Genomic DNA, 25,320 nt, shown 5'->3' on the forward strand with positions numbered 1-25,320 from the left:
GCCTGGAGACCAGGTAACACAAATGATGGTGGAGCTGCCTGCTGACAGCTGCTTTTTTGTGACAGCCTCAGGGCTAAGCCGCAGCGTGTGCCCAGAGGAGGAACATTCAAGACTTCTTCAGGAGCAGGATCAGAGCTGGGGACCTACGTCCACCTACATGCTGCTTAGGTAGGTGGAACAGGATCTGAGCCTTGGTGTCTCTGGTTGTTCACTCCCCATCTCTCAACTGGGGATGAGCACTTTCCTCCTTGCAGAAGTGCTGTGAGGCTAAACAGATAAAAGACGGGGGGTCACTGAGCTTGTATAGTGTTGGGGCCATGCAGTACCTGAGGCAGGAGGTTTCCACAAGGTTTTCACTACCAGCTGCTGGGTGGGGTGAATGCCACTGTAGCAAGACGGGCTCTAGGACAGCTGTGGCATCCCCTAGGGCCACCCTAATTCTGCCTGCACGCCTAGTCCTCTGTATAACCCCCCTGTTTAACTAGCCAGCCCTTCCTTGATGTCCCTTTGATATTAATGAGGCAGCCCCTGGGCCGCAGAGTGCCCTCCCCAGTGCTTTGTAGGGGGACCACCCATCCCTAATTGGGCGGGACAGTCCCAGAATGGGAGACTTAAGTCCCGGTCTGAGGCCGCATGACTTGGGGACAGCATTTGTCCTGGATTCGCAGCAATGTGCAGGGATCTGTGCGAAACGGCAGGTTTCCCCTTGCAGGCTGGTCGCGCTTCTGCCTGCAAGGAGCTGTGGGGAGCAGGACACCGGGTGTCGTGAGCATGTGCACTCGCACACGTGCGTGTGGCTGGGAACACAACCAGGCATCCTGGACAGCAGGTAAGTATATGGGGGGTGGGGGTATGGGGGGTTGAAGAGGATTGCTGGGTGAAGAGCCCTCCATCTGTTCAGTTTTCTGTGTCACTTCCAGAAGGAAGGAGGCCCTTAATGAGAACCAAGATGACCGTCAAAAAAAATGGAGAAGACAGCTGGGGCAATGATACATCCTTGCTTGGCTCCAGTTCGGATGACAAACAGATCTGTCTCCAATCCGCTACATAGGACAGCTTTGGTCCTCTGGTCATGAAGAAGCCTCAGGACCTTGGTGTGCTTTTCTGGACGTCCAAATCTAGCCAGTACTTTCCACAAGGGCTCTCAATTGATGGAAACAAAGGCCTTAGTGTGGGCAGGGAAGGCCATATGCAGGTCCTGATGTTGTTTCTGACATTTTTCTTGGACATTGGCAGGCAACAAAGTTCATGTCAGTTGTCCCAAAGGGTGGGTTGAAGCTAACTGAGATTCAGGCAGGACTTCCTTAGCAAGAGGTAGAAGATGGATCAGGAGCATGCAGACAGGGCTCCTCCCTGCTGTGGAAAGGAGGGCAATATCTTGAAAGCTCCCACACACATACTTACTTACCTCCTTTCTTGAAGATAGTCGTGCTGTTGGTATTGCTTAGGTCCCGGGGACCTCTTCATTATTCTGAATTCATAGAATAAATTCATGGAGTCTCAGCACCAGTTGCTCACCACTAGCCTTGCAGATCTCAGCACGTATGCCATCTGGTCCTGTAGCCTTGCTGCTTTTGGTTTCCTTGATGGCACACCAGACTTTGTCTAGGATAGGAGGGTTGGTGAGGGATCCCTTTTCAGGCTGTGGGGGGGATGGACTCAGTGGTGGTATCTGCCACAGTTGACTCATAGTTCAGGAGTGCCGCAAAGTGGTCTTTCCACCTAGCTTGGATAGATCCACTGTCTCTGAGGAGGAAATGCAGGAAAGTAGGGCCATGGGACGTTAGGCGGTAAATGGTTTTCATTGCCTGGAAAAAGTTACATGTCATGTTTGTCAGCATAGAGCTGGATCCCTTGGTCTTTTGTCTTGCCACCACTGATTGTGGCAGATGAACTTCACTGTTGACAAATGCAAAATAATTCACAGGGGGAAAATAACCTCAGCTCTAGATACACAGCTCGGGGCTGTGATCTAGCTGCTGTGAATCAGAAAAGATACCATGGAGTCACTGTAGACAGTTCTCTAAAAACATCAGGTCCATGAGCCGTGGCAACCAAAACAGCCAAGAAAATAGGCATCATTAAAAAGGAATTGAAAACAAAACAGAAAACGTAACTGTGCTACTGGATAAATCCATGGCGCACCCATATCTGAATAGGGCATGCAGTTCATAGAAATTGTAGAGGAGAAGGGCTGGAAAGGACTTCCAGAAGTCATCTCCAACCCTCCGCCTGATGCAGTATCTTCCCTATGCAAAGCATCCCATACAAATCCACTGTCTAACCTCTTAGCAAAACTACCATACAGGCAACCCCAACACAACACAAGACATAACACCCAAACTTGTCACAGGTGAAGTAGGTCTTCATTTGTCATCTCCACCGCTCAGAAAGGACGTAGTGAAACTAGAAAGGTACAGAATGGGCACAGGTGATCAGAGGTAGGGAGCAGCTGTCTGCTGGAAGTTACTGAACAGGCTAGGACTCCTGTTTGGAAAGGAGAGGGGCTGATGGGGGATATGCTAGAGGCACCTAAGCCGGCTTGCTCCATGACCTTGCTCTGCTGGTCATTTTAGCCTTGATTCAGACTTTGACCCTCTAGTTTCAACCTGGCTATGCCTTGGGACCTTTGGTTATTGGTGCACGTTAACCACTAGGCAGACTGCTTACACCTCAGTGCGTGACATAAGCAAACTTAGAGATTTCACTGCGCCGCCCCATTTCCAAATTACTGATGAAAATGTTGAAAAAAAAGATCCCTCCGGGACCCCACTTTTAATCTCTCTCCATCCTGAAAGGGGACCTCACCCTTTGCTTCCTATCTTTTAACCAGATCTCAGTCCACAAAAGACCCTTCCCCTACAATCCCATTGCAGCTCCATTTTTTTAAACGCCTTTGGGTGAGGGATTTGGTCAAAAGATTTTTGAAAGTGGCAATTAGATCCTCCTTCTCCCCAGGCTTGTTAACACATGCAAAAGACTCCAGCAGATTGAGGCAGGATTTCCCTTTACAAAAAAGCATGCTGACTTTCCCCAACAGATCATATTTGTCCACGTGACTGCAGACTTTATTCTTTATTATATTACTTATTCACGCATTTTCTTCATCCACCCACAGAGTTACTTTGTCAAAGAAGGAGATCAAGTTCATCTAATACAATTTATTTTTAGTCAATCCAAGCTGGCTGCTTGTGATCAGCCTTTCCTCCTCCAGATGCTTGCAAATAGACTTCTCTGGGCTATACTTCAGTACCTTCCTGGGTACTGAGGCGAGGCTAACTGATTTATACTGTCCTGGGTCCTCCTTTCTGTCTTTTTTTAAAGAGGGGCACTACGCTGGCGCTTTCCCAGTCCTTTGGTACCTGGCCCATCTCCCACAACTTCATGAAGGTCATTGCCACGGGCTCTGAGATCTGCTCTGCCAGTTCCTTGAGTACCCTGGGGTGATGTTCATCAGGCCCTGGCTGCTTGAACACATTCAGACGCAGCAAAAGCTCGCTGACCAGCTCTTTTGTTATTTCCTCCCTCAGCTTGCCCCATTCCTTATTCAGATAACGCTTATTAGGTGTCTGGTTGCAACTTCATTTTTTTGCAAAGACTGAGGCAAAGTACCTGTTGAGCAGCTCGGCCTTCTTTGCATCTTCTGTTAAGAGTTGCCCCAGGTTATTTAACAGTGGACTCACAGCTTCCTTGTTCTTTCTTATTTGGCCAACCTACTTGTAGACCCTCTTCTTGTCCTTACCCTCCCTTAACGGGTGCAGCTTGTTCTTTATCTTTGCCATCCTGATTTTGTCCCTGCAGGTTCTTGCTATTCCCTGGCACTTGCCCTTGGTGACCTGCCCATTCTTCCATTGCCTGTATGCTTTCTTTTTGCATTTCTGGCATGCTAGAAGCTCCTTGCGCAGCCACATCCTTCTTGGTGCAGTGGTCCTAAAATCCCCATCCCTAAGGCCCTGTACTCCCTGCTATCTAGGCTGCCGAGTCCTCTGCATCATGTCTGCACATGTCCTCTCCTCCGCCTCCTTCTCAGCTGTGCCGGTGCAGAGGGCTTGAAAGCAGCTGCTGACTTTGTTCTGCTCCTCTTGAATCCCGGAGACCCTCTTTCTTTGAGTGGTCACGCTGCCGCTTCTCCTCATTTCCCTTTGGCCTCTCCACTACCAGCTTCTCATAACGGCTGTCCAAATAATCTTCCCTCTCCTTGATATAAATGCAGCACGGGTACCCGTGCTTCCAACCTTCGAAGCTTTTCCTCCGGGGCAGACACCAGCTTACACTCGGTGCAGGCGAAGTGGCCTTGACCCTCTGGGAGGCACGTGGACGTGGCACATTTCACACAGGTCACAGCTGCTGACCCAGCCTCCACATATGCCTCCTTTGCTCCCCGGAGGACATCTCAGCTGCAAGGAAAAACCCACACACCAAAGCCCCACACCTGTGCCCCATGCCCACACTTCCCTGCTCGCTGGCTCCCCCCTAGAGTGAACTCCTTAGGCAAACTCCCTCTGTTTGGTGCTCACCCTGTTCACAAGAGGCTGCTTCTTTTGAATAGGGACCTACTTAATTAGGGTTCCCATATTTCCAGTATCACCAAAAAAAAAAAGTACACCTGTGAGGGGGAGGGAGGATGGAGAAGGGGGAGAGGTATATGATGCGTGGTGGGGGCAGTGATATGCCCATGCCCTGCCTCTCACTCCTAAACCCCCGCCCCCCAGCTCAGCTGGTGCCCCTCACTCCCAACCTGTAGCCCCTGCCCCTCCAGCCCTGCTGCCCACACAGCTCACGTGCACACACACGCGCGCACGCGCGCGCGCACTCTGTCTCTCTTACCTGGGAGCTTGCCGGGGCCCGCGCACAGAGCATGTGACTCCCGACAGCCAATCACCTTGCCTGCTGCTCTCAGCCTGAAGCAGTCCCAAGCTGCTAGTCCCCATGCAAGCAGTGGAAGAGCAAAAACCTAGACATTTGCTTGCATTTTAAAATCCCGCCCAGACAGGAGGACAGGGGGCCAAAACAGAGGACATGTCCAGGAAAACCCAGACGTATGGTAACCCTAAACTTAATTTACAATTTCACAGATCTCGCGGAAACCACAAAATGAGGCGTTGCTCACGAAATCTGCAAAATCAAAAAGCCCCCAACTTACTAAAAATAAAATGCTGGCTCCCCAGTGGGTGGTCTGCTTGTGGGGGGGTGCCATCAGTGCGATGGGGAGCAACCATGATGGCAGCCTCCCCCTCCTCCACCCAGCCCTCACTGCTGATTGGCTCTGCCCCTCTCCACCAGCCAGTGGTGTGGGACGGCAGCACATGGGGGGGCAGCTCTCTCAGCCAATCAGTGGTGAGGGGTGGGGCCACCAGAGCCAGTCAGTGCAGAGGGGCGGGCTTGCCGTGAAAAGGCTGCAAAATTGGCTCTGCTCACCACGACTTGGGTAGATCCCTACTTACGACCCTGCCTGGCCTAGCTCCACCCCTCAATGAGCTAAGCCAACCTCCTACAGAGCAAGCCCCGTCAATCAGTCGCTCCAGAGGGGAGGGAAAAATAACCCCTACAAAACCCCGCAATGCCAGGTATTAACTAGCTTAATCCTCAGGCTCCAATCAGACCCCCAGTTCCCAGCCTCCAGAAAAGCCTCCTCAAAGCAGTCCTCCTGCCGAGACGCTTCTCGCAGCAACTCCCTCCCTGCTTAGTCCCATCGGTGGTGTTGCATGGGACGTCCATCTAAAACCTCAGACGAGACAAGTGCAGGCTGTTTAATTATGAACCCTTAAAAAGCGGGAAGGCCTTGGAGGAGGTGGGGCAAGACTTGAAATAGCAGCCACTGGGAGGTGGGACGTCTGGGGGCAGGAGGGGCAGGACCGCAAGGCCGTAAGGGAGGGCCTGGCAGCATCAAAGGGGCAGGAGGACATTTCACTGGGCCCTGTCCCCCATAACCTGAGGGGGCTTCCCCAAAAGATGTTTTGTCTCCTCTAATGCAGCTCGAGTCTGGCCAAATACCAGACTCCCCGCAGTTGCTTGCGCGTCTCTGCCAATGGCCTTTGTAACGTCTGGCGGATGGGTTTTGCGATCCTCCCAAGGGTCCAACACAAAATACATGTCTGCATCCCAAAGCCTAAGAAAGAAGCGCGTTAACTTTAGCTCATCAGGGAAGACACGTCCATTTAGTTTCAGCCCAAGCCCCTCGGCCGCGCTCCCGGGGAACGGTCGCCCCTCTGGCGGAGCTGAATGTGGCTCGCGGTTGCGGAGGAGTGGGAGATTGAATGGACCGAATGATCCCCAGCGCTTCATGACGCTGTGTTAAGACACCCCATCGGGCATTATGACGAGACGCGGGTCTTGCGGTGAGAGACTTGTCTCTGCTTGAGATTGGGGGGCACATTCAAATCCTTCAACTTCTGTCATTGGATTTGGGATACGGATCTAGGCCATCTCCTCCTACAAGAGCTTGGGGCGGAACGATATACACTGAGACAGGCCTGTCTGGTGTAAACTGAAAATAACTATTTAAAATGTTCTTCTGGGCAAGGTTGAGAGACCACCGGTCTATCAAATAATGATAGACCTCACCCTCTCTAGGTGCTGATCTGCTTAGCACTGTCAGGGCTGGAAATGGCCATGCCTCTTGGGGTGGGCAGCACCTGTGAAAGGGTTTTGAAGTGATATTTGGTCACCTCGAGGGGCCACTCAGTGCCTCATTCCCTCTCTGGATACAAGCCTTCCTCACTTAGACCCTGATCCAGCAAGTCACTGCAACACGGGATTCAGTTTAAGCATGTGATAAGTCCCCGCTGACAACAACAGATGGACCAACATGGCTCGCACTGGGCAAGCGTCTATGTGGAGGGCTGGACTGACATGGTGAAAAAGGAGAAAACTCGTAACTGCTCGGGCCTGGCCTTTGCCAGAAAAGGCGCATTAGAGCAGGGGTGGGCAAAATGAGGCCCACGGGCCGGATGCGGCTCCCCAGGCCCTTCTATCCAGCCCTAAAAAATTTAGAAAATTAATATTTATCTGCCCGGGGCTGCCTGTTATGCGGCCCTTGATGCCTTGCCAAAACTCAGTGAGCGGCCCTCCACCCAGAATAGTTCCCCGCCCCTGCATTAGACTGAGCTGCATGCTTACGGCATATTCTTGGGTATCTGTGCAAAGAAACTGCTTCTCTGCTGCACGAGCTGGGCCAGAAGGACCATCTTCTGGTTTTGCCTATATTGTGCAAGCTTCAGGCGCTCCATTGCTTGGTCCTGCTGTCTTTTCTCTGCAAGCTTTTCATCGGAGATGTAGCTGTGGGCATATGTTACATTTTTAGCGTCGCAAAAAGCGATGGTGGGAAATAACGCCCATCTAATTCATTGCAACCCTTCCCACTATCGTCAATGGGAATGGCTGGCCCTTTGACAGAGCTGAACGTGGTCCTGGGTTGGGAGGCTGGAAATGTGAGGGACTGAATGACTCTCAGTACATTAGGATATGGTGCAGAGCCCGTGCATAGGATACCGCAGTGGGGTCACATATGAGGCTGTGCAGAGAGGGACTGAGCAAGGCGAGCCCTGTGCCCCTGAGGTGCAGCGTCCTTCTTTGGCAACTGAGGTTTTTGACCTTGGAGCATGAGCTGTTGCCTCCAAGTGACAGGCCTACGGGTCAAATCCCTGAAGGCGCCAAAAAAGAGTTGAGAGGCACCTCGTGGGATTTTTCAAGGGCAACTGTGTGATGATTTCCACTGGAGACAGAAGGAAATTGCAACTTCGTGCATAGCTCAGCTTGGACTCGGGCACTTGGGTGGTCATTTGAGGCTTGGCCCCAACCCCCTTTCTAGCCTGAAATAGGACTGACATCAGGTACAAAGGAGGGGTGCTCCTCTTCCCTGGGGGCAAAGCCTTAAACAGGTCTGCTGGGGGGGAGAAAGGGAGCTTGCAGGGAAAGAGGCAGAAGGGAGATGACTTCGGTGTTGGGGGATCTTTACCGTTCAAGCAGTTTCTTCTCAAAAGTCCTCTGCTTCTTAAACTTTGTGCTGTTTTCCCAGCTGTCCACTGGATCTAAAACCTGCCGAGCTCTTTCAATCCGCCTGCAGAACCATTGGAAAATTCACTTTCTGGCTTTTTGGCTGAATCTCCCACCAACCCCAGCCCCTTTTTCAACACAGGCAGCATAGGATGGGCTGTAGCACAGGACCCCCCTGTCTGAGCAGCAAGAAGGCTGCTGGGGCTGACGTTTGCCCCGAGATGGGGAGGTCACTGCATCCTTGCAAGACATCAGAGGCGTGCAGTACCTCCCTCCACACCCAAGTTCCTTAAAGTGGTTGAAGTCTGAAACGAGGGGCCGGGGGCAGGTTCAGATCCTTAATTTTTTGTCACGTTTCGATCCAAGATAGGACTCCAGAGTCCGCCCTTCCACAAGAGCGCTCTCACCCTGCACCATGCACAGAAACAGGTCTGTCTTGAGGAAGCATTGCATAAACTACTTAAGTATTCCTCCGGGCAAGGCCCGCAAGTTGGGACTACTGGTCTATTGAGTAATTTGTGCCCACTATCTAGGTGCTGATCTGCTTAGCACCGTCAGGCCTGGAAATGTCTGTGCCCCTTGGGTCGGGTGGCGCCTGTGGGACGGTTTCAGTGGCCATTCAGTGCCTCGTCCCCTTTCTGGATACAGCCCTGAGCCTTCCTCACTTAGAGCCCGATGCAGCAAAGCCCTTCAAGCTATCCATGCCTGTTGGCTTGGACGGCACCTACCAGATGGTTTTGAAATGACATTTTGGCCACCTCAGGTAGCCATTCAGTGCTTCCTTCTCGTTCTGGATACAAGCCTTCCTCACTCAGCCCCTGATCCAGCAAATCACTTCAGTGGATTAAACCGAATCTGTGAAAAGTCCCCACTGACAACAACAGACCGACCAGCGTGGCTCATGTTAGGCACCTGCCTATGCGGAGGGCTGGACTGACATAGTAATAAAGGAGAAAACTCGCGACGGCCCTGGGAGGGAGCTTGGTTCTGGTTTTCTCAGGGAAAGGCATATTAAAGTGAGCCCCATGCTTACTTCTTGATTTCCAGCAACGGGAACTTTTCTCCCTGCTGCTCAGCCTGGCCCCCGATGATCTCCACCGGCTTTTCCTCCTCTGCAGCAAGCGGAGGAAACTCGAAATACTCCTCGTCCTGCAGTTTTTTCTCTGGCAGATCCTGGCTGTAGATGGCACTTCTCCTATAGGCAAGGCTCGATGTGTCCGTCTCGGAGATTGGCGGCTGCTCGGGTTCACTCTTTATCTGCATCGGGATTGTGTGAGGAAGTTACTTTGGAACGAACACAACTCCCAGCGCAGAAAGAGGAAAGCTGGGGGTGGGGGAAAAAGACACCTAGGTGGTCATTACTGGTTGTATCACAACTGAGTTTTTCTAGTGAGTGACCTTGACACAGGGTCGATTTCCCAGGGCTTTCTGAAGGGCAAAGTGTCATTTAGCTGTGGATTAGAGAGGAAAGCACTTAAACGGGTGTTGCTTGTCTTTTCTGTTGGGGTGGCTTTTCCCAGAGGTGGTTTGCTAGCACGTTTGACTGTCCCCGCTGGTATAATCTGTGCAATGGAACAGCTCCAGCGTGGCACATGCGCACACGCACACACACACACACGTTTATGAAAGTGTCGGTCTTTTACCTGGTCAACCAAGGCTGCCTTAGCCCTTCCCTTTCCTTCTTTTTTGTCCCTTAGACTTCTTGTACTGGGGGCAACAACCCTAGAAAGAACCACAGAAACATGCTTTGGCTATGGGCACACGTTACATTTATGGCCGCTCCAAAAGTGACCGCCCAGATGTTCGTGCTGTTTGTAGCACCACAAAACTGGCACGTCTGCCACATACGTGCGGCCTTTTCAAAGAGGAATTTCCCAGCAGTGCTGCATTTTGTAGTGCCACATGTACTATGTAGACAGGGACATGTAGTGCTGCAGGGCCACCAGTGGAAGCAACAGCAAGGCCAGCGCTCCTACGATGTTGACAGCAGTGGAGACAGCTGCCCCTGCCACCAACACTGAAATACCAATCGATGGATTTATTAGATTACGGTATATCCCGTCCTGTCCTAAAGGCTCAGAGCATCTAACAACAGCCAGACAAAACCTACACATAGGAGTCCCCAAATAACACTCGACCATGTGAGACCTCCCTGTCTATAGTTACATCAGTCCACAACCGCTTACAAAGATGGCTCAGCTCCCCCTAAAATTGATCAAATGGTTTGATTAATAAGGCTGACTTGCACAAAAGAAAAACAAGCTCTAATGAGACTCTCGGCTTCACTCTGGCTGGCATCAAAGGGCACTGGCCATGTTAGTTGCCACTCGGTGCATCTACACGTGCACTCGCCTTGAGGCAAAAACTCTGGTGCAATTTGCGCCAGAGTCAGCTGCTCCTGGGCACAGTGTTTACATGTGCACCCAGGATCACAGCAATTTGAGCTGGGACGGAGCAGCCCCTGGGCTGACAAGAGGCCCTGGGGGTCAGGCCCAGGGTCCAGGTGGCAGAGGGGTGGCTGGGGCATGAGGGTGCTACAGTGCAGGGCTAGCTGTCAAGCAGCCCTGGCATTGCAGTCCCCTTGTACCCCAACCAGCCCCGGTCATCGTCTACACGCATTGCTGCAGCATAAATTACTCCACTGTAGGATAGCACTTGTCCTGGACAGTACTATCCTATAGTGGAGTTAGTTAATTTACTGCACCCTACTAAGGGTGCACGTGTAGACTGTGATGCTTTACCGCGGAGCTAGTTAGTCAGCTCCTCGGTAAAGCACATGTGTAGATGCACTCATCGAGTAATTTTGTTACTGGATTTTTACATAAATCCTTTTACTTGCGTAGTCTGGAGGATGTTCTGTGATTGGCTTTTGAAAGACACGTCCTTACTGTGCTCCAGACGAGGTAGTCACGTTAGCTTGAGGTCAGGCAGAAGGCAGGGCAGGGAGAGACTCGCTGGGTCAGAGAGGAATGAATGTTCACGGACTCACAGAGAAGTGGGGCTGGAAAGGACCTCCAGAAGTCACATCTCGCCCAACCTCCTGCCTGAGGCAGGATCAGCCCTATGCAAACCACCCCATACAAATCCATCGCCTACCCTCTTCGCAAAACTACAGTCACCCCTGACACAACACAAGACATGACACCTAACCTGCCACAGGTGAAGCAGGAGAACAACTTAGTTTGTCAGACCATGAAGCAGGTGCCTGCCTACGAAAGCTCATGCCTCTCTGAACCAGATGCTGCATTTGTCCTGGGGCCAGTTGTTCTTTGCAGCAACTTGAGCCCATTGCTCCTTGTCCTGCCATCTGCCCCAACTGAGAAAGCCCAGCTCCATCCTCTTTGCACCCCCCTGCAGGGAGCTGAAGGCTGCTATTCAATCCCCCCTCGGTCTTCTCTTCTCCAGGCTAAATGAGCCCAGTTCCCTTGGCCTCTCCTCACAAATCATGTCCTCCAGTCCCCAACCATTTTCATTGCCCTCCGCTGGACTCTCTCCCATGTGTCCACAAACTTCTACATCTTCTGTTTAAACCTTACTGCCAGTGCCTAACGTGCCCTACAGATGATGGCTTTTGTGCTGTCTGACCAGCAGCTCTGATTCAAGCCTGGAGAGCCATACGGGAAATTTCTATCCCCCAGGAAGTGCTGGTAGGAGACCCACTTTCATAAGGCACTTTCCAGGCCATTTACAGATCTTTTATGGCAAACAACAAAATAGCCCTCACACAATTGTGTTATTTTTTCTGCTTTTAAAGGAGTGTCCCCCACCATCAGCATCATTGGTGATGCGTCGGGGGTGCACGCGGATGCACGTGCACCCCCTGAAATCAGCCGTGCGCCCCCTGGAAGTGCCAGCTGTGAAACCGAAAGTGCATTCTGGTTTTGCCGCTGGCTGGGTGAGCGGCCGCTGGGGGACCCCCTTGATCGGTGAGCTGGTTCCCCCCAGACTCAGGAGGCACCAGTCGCCCACGATCAGCATGACCTGAATGCAGAACTGACCAGCAAGCAGAATCTCCTAAGCAGGGCGAGGCATCACCCGCCATATATTAAATTATATTAGCAATGTCCAGCCATGTGGCAGATCTGACTGGCTGAACGACCCTCGGCACTTTATGATGCAATATTAAGACACCTCATAGGGCATTATGAGACACAGGCCTTGTGGTACTGGAGTCTACAATGCAAAGTGTTTAAGATGTTCTTTCAATTAGGCGCCGTATACTATTGTTTTTCCTTCAGAAATCTTTTTAAAATAGGCGTCATCCTGTGTTTTGAGCTGCACCTCTGTGGAAGAGCTAAGAGGACAACGGGAAGAAGAGGGAAAAAGAATACGTGTCTTGGGCCTTGCTCTCTTCAGGCCCTTGTACACCGTGTGGGTTACCAAATGGCACCAAAAATCACCGTTTCGCTAGGTTAGTCACGTATGAAAATACACGTTGACCATTTATATCCTGGTAGGTTATTGTGGCAAGTTAGACCACCTCCAACATGTTTTAGTTTTACCATGGCCAACTGTTTCACCAGGTTGAGTTGTATCGTGAAATGTTCATTACAAGTTTTCTCGCCCACACCTCAAATTGCTATTTTCCCCAGTTCTGCCCTCTAGTGTTTTTTACTAGTAACTGCATATTAACCAATGATGAGCATTAAACACGTTACATGCAAAATAGGAATGGGACTCCTCATGGTACATTGAGAGAGTGAAATAAACCCAGAGGATATCTTTAGTTAGAAAAAGCCAACGTCACGTGCAGGCACCCATAGGCCTAGATACAGCACAGCACATCAATGCAGGCTTAGGTTTAAGCATGTGAGAAGTCCCCACTGACATCCACAGGCTGACTGACATGACTCATGTGATGCATGTGCCTATGTGAAAGCCTGGACGGATGTAGTGAAAAAAGAGAAAACCTGTGACTGCTCTGGGAGGGAGTTCAGTCCTGGCCTTCACAGGAAGGAAAACGATCGAGTGAGCGGCACACTTACTTCCGCCTGGCTTCCCAGTGTAGGACCTTTTCTTTATGCTCTTGAACCTGGCACAAGGCGATGGCCTTCTGCTTTCTCATATTGACAGCCAACTTCAGGCGTGCAGAAAACTCCTGGTCCCAGCATCTTCTCTCTAACAGCTTCTTGTTGGCAATGGTGTTCTTCCTCAGGATGAGGTTCAGTTGGCCAACCTGAGGGCCTGGCAACCACTCAAGTTCCCTCCTTACCTGTATTGGGTTTATATGGAGATGTTACTATGAAAATAACCTAACTCCTGGCTCTGGAAACTCAGAATGATCAAAGCTGGTAGCATAAAAAAAACGCCCAGGTGGTCATTATTGTTTGCATCACAACAGCGTTTTTTTGGTGAGTTGCCTCATCGCAGGGTAGATTTCTCACAGCTTGCTGAAGGATATTTTGGTTTATAATACGGTATCACTCAGGCCCCTTCCAGACATGTAGGTAAAGGTGCAATGGGATCTGATGCACGAGCCACACAATCATGCTTTCTGCTATGGCTGTGATCCCATCACACCATATTGCCAGTGCAGGAGAGAACCCAAGATCACAATCGCAGGCTCCCCCTGCACCGGCAAGTAGCCAGCTCCCATGATCGAGAGCCCCCTTAGCTGCTGTGGCTCCCGGACACAGGGACACACCTGGCCACGCATTGTGCAATAAGAACCAGCCACAAAGTCAGTACACATTTTTTGTGGAGCACCTTTGTGGCTTATTCCTTGTATTATGATGCCATTCATTGCTTTAACGTGTAGCTCGGTTACAATTTAAGAAATGATTAACTGGTTAATCATGCCTTACATGTAATGTGTGACAGAGGTGTTAGCCATGCAATAGTTAGGAAAGCACTGAAATGGGTTTTGTTTTTCTTTTCTGTTGGGGTGGGTTTTGCTAGAGGGTTGATGAATTTTTGGCATGTTGGTCTCGTTCCAGGTGGTATACCTCCAAGTGTAGAGTACCCCCCTCTCCCCATATTTATTAAAGGGTCAGATTTTTACCTGATTGTCCAAGGCCGTCTTATAACTCTCCTGGTCTTCTTTTATTTTTCTTAGATATTTCGCATTTTGGGCAGCAACTCTGCAAAGAAGCATGCAAACATGCTTTGGCTGTGGGCACGTGTTACATTTATAGCACCACACACTCAAGGGTGCCACAGGACAGGACCAAGTCTACTACCATTGGCACTTCCCAGGAGAGCTGGAGACAGATGTGCAGAGCATGACCCTTTATCACCACTTTTCCCAGAAGAGATGCAGACCAAAGCAACAGGGAGAGAGACAGACTTACTCTTCTGCCAGCCGTACTTGATCCAAGTGAGCGATGAACACTTTCTTGAGTCTTAAAGACATTTCTTTCTCTCTCTTCTCTGTTATTTGCTGCCATCGAGCTTTTTCTGTAAGCCAGGGAAGAGGACTTGGTATCCTTAGTCTAGCAATGCCGGATCGCTGAGAGAAAAGAAACATTTTTCAGTCAAAAGAGACAGAAGACGATTCTGTGAAGATAAGGGGTCGGTTCCCTAAATACACGCCTTGTAAAATGACCCGACAGGGAGGCTTGTGGGCAGTATACTGAGAGAGGGAAATCGCCCCAGTACTGCCCACGCTGTCGTGGCTGCATTTTCACAAACTCTTCCCCATAGCACGTCCACCACACTGTTAAGAGCTACTGTGGTATTACCTACTGCCGAGCCAGATCGTGTTTTCTTACACAGGATGAAAGGATTTTTCCTTCCACAGCAGGATTGAATGAAATGGTGCCGATAATGCCAAGGTCTTGGGTTCGATCCCCACGCTGGCCACCCTGGCTGGGGGAGCTGGACCTGCCCAGGTCCCTTCCAGCCTCTAACAACAGCTATGAAATGATGAAAATCCCTGTAGCCTATCTTGCACAGGTCATAAGGAGTCAGCGTGGTATCTGCTGGCCTTGACGTCTGAGCCAGACTGCTCAAAACACCAATATCCAATCTTGAAAATTCGGACGTTGAAAATATTGGCATCATAATCTTTCTGCATTTCAGCCACATGCCCATTTCTGATGCTTTTTAAACATGTTATGGATGCTATAAATGCTTGTAGAAAACAAATATGCAGTTGGAAAGGGAATGAGGAGATTTCCCCCTTTTTTGAAAAACAAAAAATGTTCTTACATGCCGTTTTCTGGGCTTTTCATTTTCCTTCTTTTTTTGATGGGCAGCTGTCACACTACAGGCAGAAAGGGTTTTCCTGTGCTTTCTGTCCTGTATGATTTTCATCTATTGGGGGAGGAAAAGAAAATATAATGAATTTGAAAGAGAGGTTTGAACAGGAAAAAAATGTCACTGAACACTCGCCCCTTCCCCGCTGCTGGTTTTCACTGTGCTCAGAAACTTGATGAAGAAGGTCTTGCATTTGAAAGCTTATCTGGTTCAATAAGAGGTAGCACTCTAAGAAATCCTCACCTCTTGCATAATTTCTGGACCATAACAACTACAATATCACTCTTACACTACTGAGCCCTGCAAAAACCATCCAGTGATGATGGGTTTCTGCTCAGGATGTTCAATTTAAATGCTTCCTTGTACAATGAAATAGATATTTGGCACAGGTAAGGCCAGATTAGGGGCCACTGAAATGTTTATAATTGCTCTACAACATTAAATTATTAGACATATGTAAACACACAAAATTTAGGCCAGCTGACACCATCCTTGCTAATATGTATAGTCAAGTCAATAGCCAGAGACCCATTAACTTTAGACTTGACTTTTTCTTCCATACATGTAAAACTGATTTCTACAGGGTGGACCACCGTCTTCCTCTTGTGGACCAAAGAAACAAGGCACAAAGAGAGGAAGGGACTTGCCAGGGTCATACTGCATGCAGTGGCAGACCCCTGTTCTCCTGCCCCCCAAGTCCCAGAGTCCTACTTGCTGGGCTGAGAGCCTCTCTGGAAAACTAGGGGCGGCCGTCAGCCAGGGGGCTGTGTTCAGTGTAAAGTCAGTGTTGCACAGAGGACCTTACCCAAGGTGTTATCTACTGCTTGAGCCCTCGCCAGAGGGCTGAGCTGGATGCAAGGGCGTGTGCCTGTTGCCCTTGCGGGAGTGAACATCACCCAGAGGGCAAAGACTGCAGAAAGAAAGCGCTCCCATGTGCAGAGACATTTGCGGCAGGTCTTCGAACGCCGCACGCGGTGGTTTGTGAGGCCTGCAGTTCCCATGAAGGCAAGGAGGAAAGCCAACTGATTCAAGGGGGCTCTTCCCATTGCCTTCACCTGGCTTTTGAGCAGAGCCCCAAAGCAGGACGTCTTTCTGCAGGATCTCTCTCTCTCCGAATAACCAAGCAGGACATGCAACGACCTTCCTGCTTCCTCCTCGGAAACATTCGAAACCCAGCTGTCTCTACAGGGAGAAACCATTTCCCTTAAGTCTTCCAGATGCAGGCAGTACCTGGTCCCGAAGCACGGCCTCCAAGAGATTCGTATCTTGAAATTTCCGAACAATGATGTCCCTGTCCTCCGCCTCTGTGCTCCCCTTCTCTGAAAACCTCTTCCTCAGATACTCCCAGCACAGGGAACATGGTTCCTGCAGGCCAACAGATGCATTTAAAAGTGGTGTGTTATTTTTCCCTCTCAATTTCTCGCCCTCGAGCCTCTCTCCAAGTAAAAGGCACGTGCATGAGCCTTCAAGAAAATCTAGCCCCTTCTTGTCAATGGAGAAAGAAACAGAGCAGGGGAGGGTTGCTTTTTGCTCGTTTAGAGCAACCGGAGGCACCGTGGCTGTGGGCTGGCCAAAGGGGATTGTGCAAGAGCACTGGGTGCACACCCTTGTGTCCATCTCAGCCCCCCAAGTACGGGCATTAGCCTTACTGGATTTCATCATTGTGCTCCTTAGGCCTCATCTGGGGCGTATCTGCAGCACCCTCAGGCTGCCACAAAGAAAAACCTCACTGCTCCTCCTTTCATCGCTTGGCAATCAGAGAAAGAAGGCAATGGGGTCATTGGAGAGGAGCCTGGACCATGTGCCGATAAGTATCCCTGAGACAGGGAGCCTGAGAGCTCTGGGAAGATATTTGGGGCCACTGAGAAGCAGCTACATTGCCTTGTTTCCCAAGTTGGGCTACCTATGTCAGGGGTGAGTGGGAGGGACGTGCATCATAGTGTGACCCAGGGACATGGGGCCAGGCCCAGAGCCCCTTTGAAAATCCCCCCTTTGTAACCACAGTACAGCTTGGACCCTTCCTGTCCAGTTTGGTCTGCAGCAGGTTGCTGTATTCAGAACGAGCCTCTCAGCTGCTTGCTGTGACCCTAACTTCAAAGGACCCCGCTTCTCCACTCCTCTGGGGCATGTCAGCGGTCCTGCACGTGCGATCGGAGAGGTGTTCCCATTGGGAATGAAGGCTGCTGTGGAGAGCTGCAGCGTCTGGGCAGTCCCAGGCAGGTGCGTGCTGCGGTGCCGCACACCCCGTGCTAGTTCACAACCTCTCACCTTCACAGAAGGGCAAGGACCCAGACCCTACAGCGAATCCACGTTGGACCGGGTTATCCCCAGCTAGGTCGGGAACAGTTTGGCTGTGTGAAAGAAAACGTGGCACCTAAAGCCAGACGGGTAACCCACTGAATTGCTGAAGATATTGAAGACGCTACCAGATTCCCTTGCAGGCTGCGTCCAGATGTGCTGGAGTGTGCACTTGCAGCAGCACAAATTGGTGCATGCCTCTGTACGTGCACTTTGTTGTGGGAGAAAATGTCCCGCAACAGGCAAACCGCCCTTGCCCAGCTCCTCCCGGCTCTTCGGCTGGAGAGCCAGAGGCCAGGGTCAGCACTGGTACAAGCCCCAGCGGTCTTACCTGGAGGCCTGGAGCAGCAGGGGCACAGGTTGGGCAGCACGGAGACACGGCCGGTAGCCAGACCACTGCTTTGGATGGCCTGGCCTCGGTGTGTGCAGGTGCGTGCTTGTTGTGCATGCATTGAGCCCCTTTTTTCCCTTTTTTTTTTTTTTTTTTAGCAACTGGGAAATCCCAGCAGCAAATTTTGGCTCTGTGCTGCAAAACTGCAGTGCGGGGCACATTTTAACATTTGCTGCATGTACTGCCACAAACCATACCCCCTGCTTGTCTGGACACGGCCTTAGTAGTTATGCAGTTTTCATTGCTAGGATTGCTAAAATCAGAACGCAAAGGGGAAACTCTCGAGCATATATTGACAACATTTTATAGAAGCAAGGCATTTTGTGGGTCCCCTCCTTTACCTTTTAGGATTTGGGTTCCTATGACCCCAGCTGACTTCCTGCCCTTTGGGCGGGGGGCTGGACTCGATGATCTCCCGAGGTCCCGTCCAGCCCCAATGTCTATGAAATCTATGAGGCCTGTGGTAGGGTTGATGGCAGTCTTATGTAGTATTTCGATTATGGATTGCATAGGATGGTTGGGATAGGGATGACCCTGCCCCAGGCAGGGCATTGGGATAGATAACTTCTGGAGGTCCCTTCCAGCCCGACTTCTCTAGGTCAGATTGACCAGCACAGGGATGCAACAACATCAGAGAAAAGTCTGGTGTATCTAGAACCAAATATGTTTGAACAGTAAATCCTTTATGCTTACATGAGCTAGACCTTGACTGTGCTTCACAAGCAACACACTACCTGAGAGTAAAGGAAGGTCCAACGTAAGCTCTAAAAACCAGTCACGTACTGCTAGACCGAATGGCCGTGGAGGGTCAGTGCTACAGATCAATACACGCATATCAAAAAGAAGGTGACACGAAAGGTCAATTAAATCCATGTCCTGTACCTCTCGTGCTGTGACCTGGCTCTTACAGGGAGAGGATGCCATTTTGAGAGTGGGATCGCGGCTTACTTCCTTTTCTGAAGCACGCTGACCCTTCGCTGTCTTCGATCTAAAAACACACAACACACGAGGAATAGCGGTTTGTTACAAACGAGGAGTCTGCAGCCGATCTGCTGGCATCGCTGTTGACTGCAGAGATGTAAAAGGCAGACGGGTGAATGCACCTGAAAGGCAAATGTCACGACGCACGAAGAGGCGGTCTGAGACCAAATGGGGACCAAATGCTCTAAACATTTGCTGCACCCTCCAAAAAACTAGGGCAGGGCTCCAAATGACTCTCAAGGAGCATTTCCTTTCTTCCCCTAGCTGGTATCATGGCAAGACTCAAAGCCCCGAAGAAAAGGTAACGCCAGGCTGAAGCCCATATGGTTTCTGCAGTAGCAGGAGCTGCCCAGCTGCAGCCAGGTGCAGGCTCTGGCTCTTCTTGCTCGCAGCTGACAACTTGGTCCCCCACAAACCCTACGCTACAAAGACGGTGAAGGACTCGGGTACCACAGGGATGAGCGCAAGATGGAAACCAGTGCTGTATTGACTCACAATATAACATTTCATAGCAGCAGGACATTGGCTGCTGCAGTTCCCCTGCTTTACCTATGTTGTGCCAGGGCGTTAGGTCTATGTTGTGTCTGGGTCGATGGTAGTTGTACATAGTTTAGTCTGCGGACGGTGTAGGATGGTTTGGATCAAGATGATCCTGCCTCAGGCAGGGGGTTAGATAGACTAGATGACTTCTGGGGGTCCCTTCCACCCCTGCTTCTCTGTGGCTCTATACCACATGTACCTGCATGCCATATCCACCCTCCAAAATTGGGGTGCATGTCTTAAGTAGGGATGCTTTGCTGGAACGGCAGCAGGGTCTACATGCTTTTAATGGCTGCCAAGCTGGTTGTCACTTCTCTCAGACCTGGCAAGGACAAGGGGGACATCTTAATGGGCGCTGTGGATGAACACAGGTGACGGCCTATCTCCCAAAACTTCTACTCCAAGCCTGATTCTTGACAGTCTTAGTCACATTGAGCAGATCGGAGCAGCAGTTTCAAGACCAGCTGACTTAGGAACCTACTTGCCATCTTCAAACAGGACTTCGAAGCCTAAGTCCTAACAAAAGCTATCTAGGCACAAAAAGGGGCAAGGTTCAATGGGCCGTAGGTGCCTCACTGGCAGGGTGTTTTGGGAAACCCAGTATGCATCTATCTGGATCTTTGGAAACCCTTGGAAATTTGGGCCAAAGTCACATTTGAAAATGGCAGCCAACAAACTTCGGAAGCGTTTATCCTTCATCTAGTGTCATAACGAGTTTTCTTTCTTAGCGTTCACAATTAAGAAGGAGGTTGTAACCAAGGGGAAAACCTTCCGCACAAAAATGCCATGTTGGGACGCAGGGAACCACATAACCAACATTTCATATTTTCTCCACGGGAATCTCACCTTTCAAAGTCTTTTTTTTGCTCTGCGGTCTTCTCCAGTGAATCGCTGCAGGCGAGCATAGCCGCTTCGGCAGGAGCGAGACTCTGCTGGGACTGAAGATGCTCCTTGGGAAGAGTTTCTGTAAGGATGAAACACGAAGAAAAGCCTCAAAAATGGCTTCTCTGCGATTGCTCAGGGCAGCAAGAGAAACTGCAGGGGCAACCGAACGCTGCAGGGAAGGCAGGCCAGAAAGTGCTGCCCTGCCTGAAAGGGTCCCGAGGCAGCGATCCTGATCTCCTTGGAAGCAAGTGGCTCTGCAAGGTTTAGTGCTTATCTGACATTCATAACATGGGTTTTTCTCCCACAAATCTTGGCTCCTCCATTGCACCCCAGGGACTACTTTTTTTGTGCTTTCCCAAGGGAATGGGGCAGCCGGTTCCTCTGGGAGTCTGCAGACCCCCACCTACAGCCAACTATCAGAAATCAATTCTTGAGGCTGGGCTTGATCCTCAGCTGGTCTAAACTGTGTAGCCCTAGGATCCAGCCCATTACATTTTCCTTTGCAAAAAATGATGAGGGCAGAAAATTAAGCACAAGCTTCCTGTGAGGGCTATAAACAAGGACTTAGGAGCTGCAGGGAAGTAAATCTATACGAATAGGAGTGATCTTTAGCACTGCCGAGCACGTGGGCCTCCCACCAAACTCAAGGAGAGCTGCACCTCCCCAGTGATCCTCTTGCAATTCATCCTTGTCACCAAAAAATCAGCTGGTCGGTCTTTGAGGTTCTTGTAATTGGGCTGTATGTTTCCACTTTCTTGTAGGTTGATGGGCTGCTCTGATTCGATCCCCAGGCCATCAGGACACCAGAACATAGACGGCGCCTCTTGGAGCTGAGACTACACCGGGAAGTTATCGTGTCAATACTATGAGCTAAGGTGCCAATTTAAAAATGTTTGTAGCCTGCAGACAGTTGGCCCCAGGGGACATTTCCCCATCAAAGAAAAGCCAGCGAGGAATCCGCCTGACACTCACCCCTCTCCCTTTGCACGATACAGTCTGGGTAAGAGGGCTGAGCGGAAAGAACACTTCAGCTATATCTGACTGAATTTCAACCGCTCGCTTCCTGAGTGATGCCTTTCCCTGATCGATGCCACGCTTTACTTGCGGTACTGTGGTTACTTCCAGGGATACAATGAGCACTGCACTACTCTACACCTAAGATCTGGCTCCGACCATCTAACAAGAAGACAAATCATCGGTATCCGTAATCCAGCTATCGTTATTCAGCCTACCTTTCTTGTCCGCATTATGATAACGATCTTCCCCTCTTGGAGTTAGCTGTTTTTCTTTGTTGGGCATTTCATTCTTTGCTTGGATGGTTTCCAGGCCTGCTGGCTTATCAGCTTCCTTATACCCAAGGCTGGAAGCAAGCAAAAGATTGGAGTTTATCTTGTAAAGCAGCATCTGATTAGGTAGCACCATGTTCCTGCTGCAGGCTGCACTAGCAGTCGGGTCACACCCAAACTACAGAGCTATATATAGGATTGTGCAGGGAGCACCTTTTAGGCTAACTGGTTCAGAGAGACATGAGCTTTCATGGGCCACAACCTACCCGATCAGACCCACAATGGCTCCTGCCTTTCTGAGCCATTTAGTCTCCAAGGTGCCAACCTGCTCTACCTTCTGCATGACTTCAGACTGACATGGCTACCACATCTGGAAGGAGGTGGCTTTCAGAAAGTATTCATAAACTATTCTGAGGGAATAGGCAAGTACACGAATGGCTATAAAAAAAGGCCAGTCTGGATAGGAGCTTCCTTCCGGAGGTGCAAGTCAGAAAGAATTGGATCTACCCAAATACTGTGAGCTGCTTAGCGCTGTCTAGGACAGTGTATGCTGTAAGGTGCCAAAGCTCAAAACTGCAGGTTTGCACTGCAGGAGTCTGGGATTAATTTATCACATAGTATTGTCTGTAAATGCATACTCTTGACGAACACAGTTGGCAGGCGACATCCTGAAACTTTCTTACTCAGAGCCCAGTTCTTGACACTCTTACACACACTGAGCAGATCCGGGTAGCGGTTTCAAGACCATCAGACGGTTTACAATGACAAGGGCCAAAGCTCAGTATTGAAGACTTGAACTGCATGAGCTTAGGATCTGGGGCATCCATGCTTTCTTTTGCCCTCAGGCATCACGTACTCTGCAGACACCACACACTTGATTACATTGCAACCCTTCTCTCAGTGCTCTGCTTAACACTCCCGCCCATTGGGAGCTGGACTCCCTTAGTCCTTCTGCCTGCAAGGGGTTAGCCCCTCATGCTAAGCCGCTTCTGCAAAGTGCAAGCTGAGCTGAACAAGTAGTCCACAAACTGGAAAGGAAGCAAACGTGCTTACCTGGGCAACTTCCGAGGTCTGGCCACACGGGAAGAAGTGATGAGTGTCCTTGTACCCGACCCTCTTGAAACGGGTGAAGTAGCTCGTCGGAAAGTTACTGAGTCTTCTGCCCCAGGCCTCAGCAAAGGAACCTGACACAAGACAGATGATGCTGCAGAAGTTAGCAAGCAGGAAGCATGCAAGGCAAACCTTCCTACTTCTACAGCAGCCTCCTGCTGCTCAACAATCCCAGCACAAAATTATTTTCATTAATGTTCATTCTTCATGCATGTTCCTGGCCCAGTTTGTGGCCTCTTTTCACGGCCCAGAGAGCTCATAACAAGATACAATAGGCAGAACTTGGGGGAAGACACCGGTTGAGGACTCAGAAGATCCAGGCTCAGGCTGTACCACGACTCCTTTTGCATCCTCAAGCAAGTCACTTAAGCCCAGACCCTCCCGAATAGCTGTGCATGCAACTCAGATGGACATGAGGGATCTAAGGACCTTTGAAGATGTAGTGGGCATTAGGGATTTAAAGACATGGTGGGCCTTAGGGATCTAAAGACCTTCAAAGACCTGAACTTCAGGACAGGCAGGGTACACTAGGAAGTTATGTCAAGCTGATCATGTTGGATTGAGGCTGTCATTTATTTTTAGAACAAAGGTTCAAGCTATCAAATGTTGTGGACAAGACACCAAAAAGAATTTATCATTGCTTCAAACCACCAAATGCCAGAACAGCTCCACTAGGAAAGAAAAACTGCCCCAGATCCTAATGGATGTTAATAGTCTGACATGGGCAAAGTCCTTCCTGTAGATGCTGCAGTTGACACAGCAGGAGCCTTGTGTGCCACCTGCTCTTGAAGGGTTTGTCAGTGCAGCTACAACAGCAAAAATTGTCTAGGACAGATGGGGCCTTAGTCTTTCTATGCCTCAGTTCCCTGTCCCTCTGAAGGGGCAAAACCTCTCCCTCCATGTGCCTTGCTTATTTAGACTGGGAAGATCTTCATCTCAGGAACTGTCTCTACCTACCCACATCTCCAGCACTTCACTGGATTTCATAGATTTCATAGACGTTAGGGCTGGAAGAGATCTCGAAGGTCATCCAGTCCAGCCCCCTGCCCCAGGGGCAGGAAGTCGGCTAGGGTCAAAGGATCCCAGCAAGATAGGCATCCAAGCATTTCTTGAATAAGTCCAGAGTAGGTGCCTCCGCCACATCTGGAGGGAGTCTATTCCAGGTCTTTGGGGCTCGAACAGTAAAGAAATTTTTTCTTATCTCCAAGACCGTTTTAGGCTGGACGAGTTTATGACTCTTGGTCCTTGTTTTTCCCTGGGGCGCTCTGGTGAACAGGTGTTCCCCCAGATCCTAATGCACACGCCTGATCTACTTATAGGCACCCACTAGGTCCCCCTGAGCCCACACTTTTCCAGGCTGAAGAGTCCCATGGCTCTCAGCCTTTCTTCATAAGACCTGTTCTCCTGCCCTTTGATCATGTGTGTGGCTCCTCTGGACTCTCTTGAGCTTCTCCACATCCTTCTTGAATTGTGGAGCCCAGAACTGGACGCAGTACTCCAGCTGCGGCCTCACCAAGGCCAAGTACAGCGGGAGAATGACATCCCAGGATTTGCTTGAGAAGCATCTATAGATGCAAGCCAGCATTTTGTTTGCTTTACCAGCTGCGACATCACATTGGTGGCTCATGTTCATCTTGCGGTCAGTCATGACCCTCAAGTGCCAGCAAGCGTAGCACTGCCGAGCTCATAAGTATGCTGCGAGGTTTTTTCCCGCCCCCCGAGGTGGAGTACCTTACATTTATCGGTATTGAACATCATCAGGTTTGTGTCCGCCCACTTACTAAGCTTATGCAAGTCAGCCTGGACCACTAGCCTGTCCTCAGGTGTGGATGCTGTACCCCAAAGTTTAGTGTCATCGGAACCACTTGACGAGCTGGTGAGTTCACAGAGCTCACTGTGCAGGTGCTACACAGCCATGGAGGATGCAAGTACAGTGCCTGCACCCCTGGATGCACCCCTGGGCAGCTCCGGTAGTCAGAAGAAACTAGCTGAGCTGGCCACACTAACACTGTCCAGGCCAATGACTGACTCACCTTCCGAAGCACGCTGGCCAGGTTCCTACTCCCATCTGTGGCTTGCAGGAACTCTCTGCAAAAGGTCATGGTCACGTTTTTGTTCTGGATACCCAGAACACCAATCCCCCTGAGTGGGAACATCACAGGCTGCCCATGAATCATCAGGCGGTGGAAGTAGAGGACAGTCTCCCTTATGCAATCTTGTATGACCTTCTTATTCAAGGCAGTCTCCAAAGATAGAGTCGTTATGTTCAGAGGAACAACTGGATAGTCATCTAGAAATCAGTAGCCAGAGGACACGATGAGATGTGTATAGTTAACGGACAAGAACAGCAACAAGGCACAGAGACGCTACTGCGTCATAGAGATGGCTGTGGATAAGTTAATCCCATTTTGCACCCTTGGGGCATCTTCAGGGAGAAGCTGGGCGCACGCGAACAAAACTGAATAAAGCCTCACAATGCCCTGGGATGTCATCCCACCCATTTAATCAGCCATTGCGGTATCTGACCTGTGTAACACCTTCATTAAGAAGGATCTCAGAGCTGTGTAGAAACAACCTGAAGCTGCCTAGCAAATAGTGATGGACGTCAGGGGAGGAGGAAAAGCATGCCATGTCCAT

At 50.3% G+C, this 25,320-nt stretch overlaps 1 protein-coding gene across 1 annotated transcript; it reads right to left on the minus strand.

Moving 5' to 3' along the window:
- Positions 1–5,907: 5,907 nt before the first annotated feature.
- On the minus strand, positions 5,908–13,170 carry LOC149875403 (uncharacterized). Its single transcript, XM_090031777.1, has 6 exons — positions 12,981–13,170; positions 9,639–9,717; positions 9,029–9,252; positions 7,958–8,059; positions 7,120–7,278; positions 5,908–6,109 (listed from the first exon to the last, which is right to left on the minus strand). The coding sequence occupies exons 1-6, from the start codon at positions 13,058–13,060 to the stop codon at positions 5,908–5,910; spliced, it is 846 nt and encodes a 281-aa protein (XP_089887903.1). The 5' UTR covers positions 13,061–13,170.
- Positions 13,171–25,320: the final 12,150 nt, after the last annotated feature.

The sequence above is a fragment of the Crocodylus siamensis genome, chromosome 1 (assembly GCF_052110815.1).
Source record: "Crocodylus siamensis isolate JL-2025a chromosome 1, ASM5211081v1, whole genome shotgun sequence".
Lineage (NCBI taxonomy): Eukaryota > Metazoa > Chordata > Crocodylia > Crocodylidae > Crocodylus > Crocodylus siamensis.

Coding starts and splice junctions, on each gene's coding strand:
- LOC149875403 (XM_090031777.1), bottom strand. CDS start 13,060: ATGAGAAAGCAGAAGGCCATCGCCTTGTGCCAGGTTCAAGAGCATAAA. Junction 9,718..12,980: donor CACTGGGAAGCCAGGCGGAA/GTAAGTGTGCCG, acceptor GGTTCTTTCTAG/GGTTGTTGCCCCCAGTACAA. Junction 9,253..9,638: donor AGGCAGCCTTGGTTGACCAG/GTAAAAGACCGA, acceptor ATCCCGATGCAG/ATAAAGAGTGAACCCGAGCA.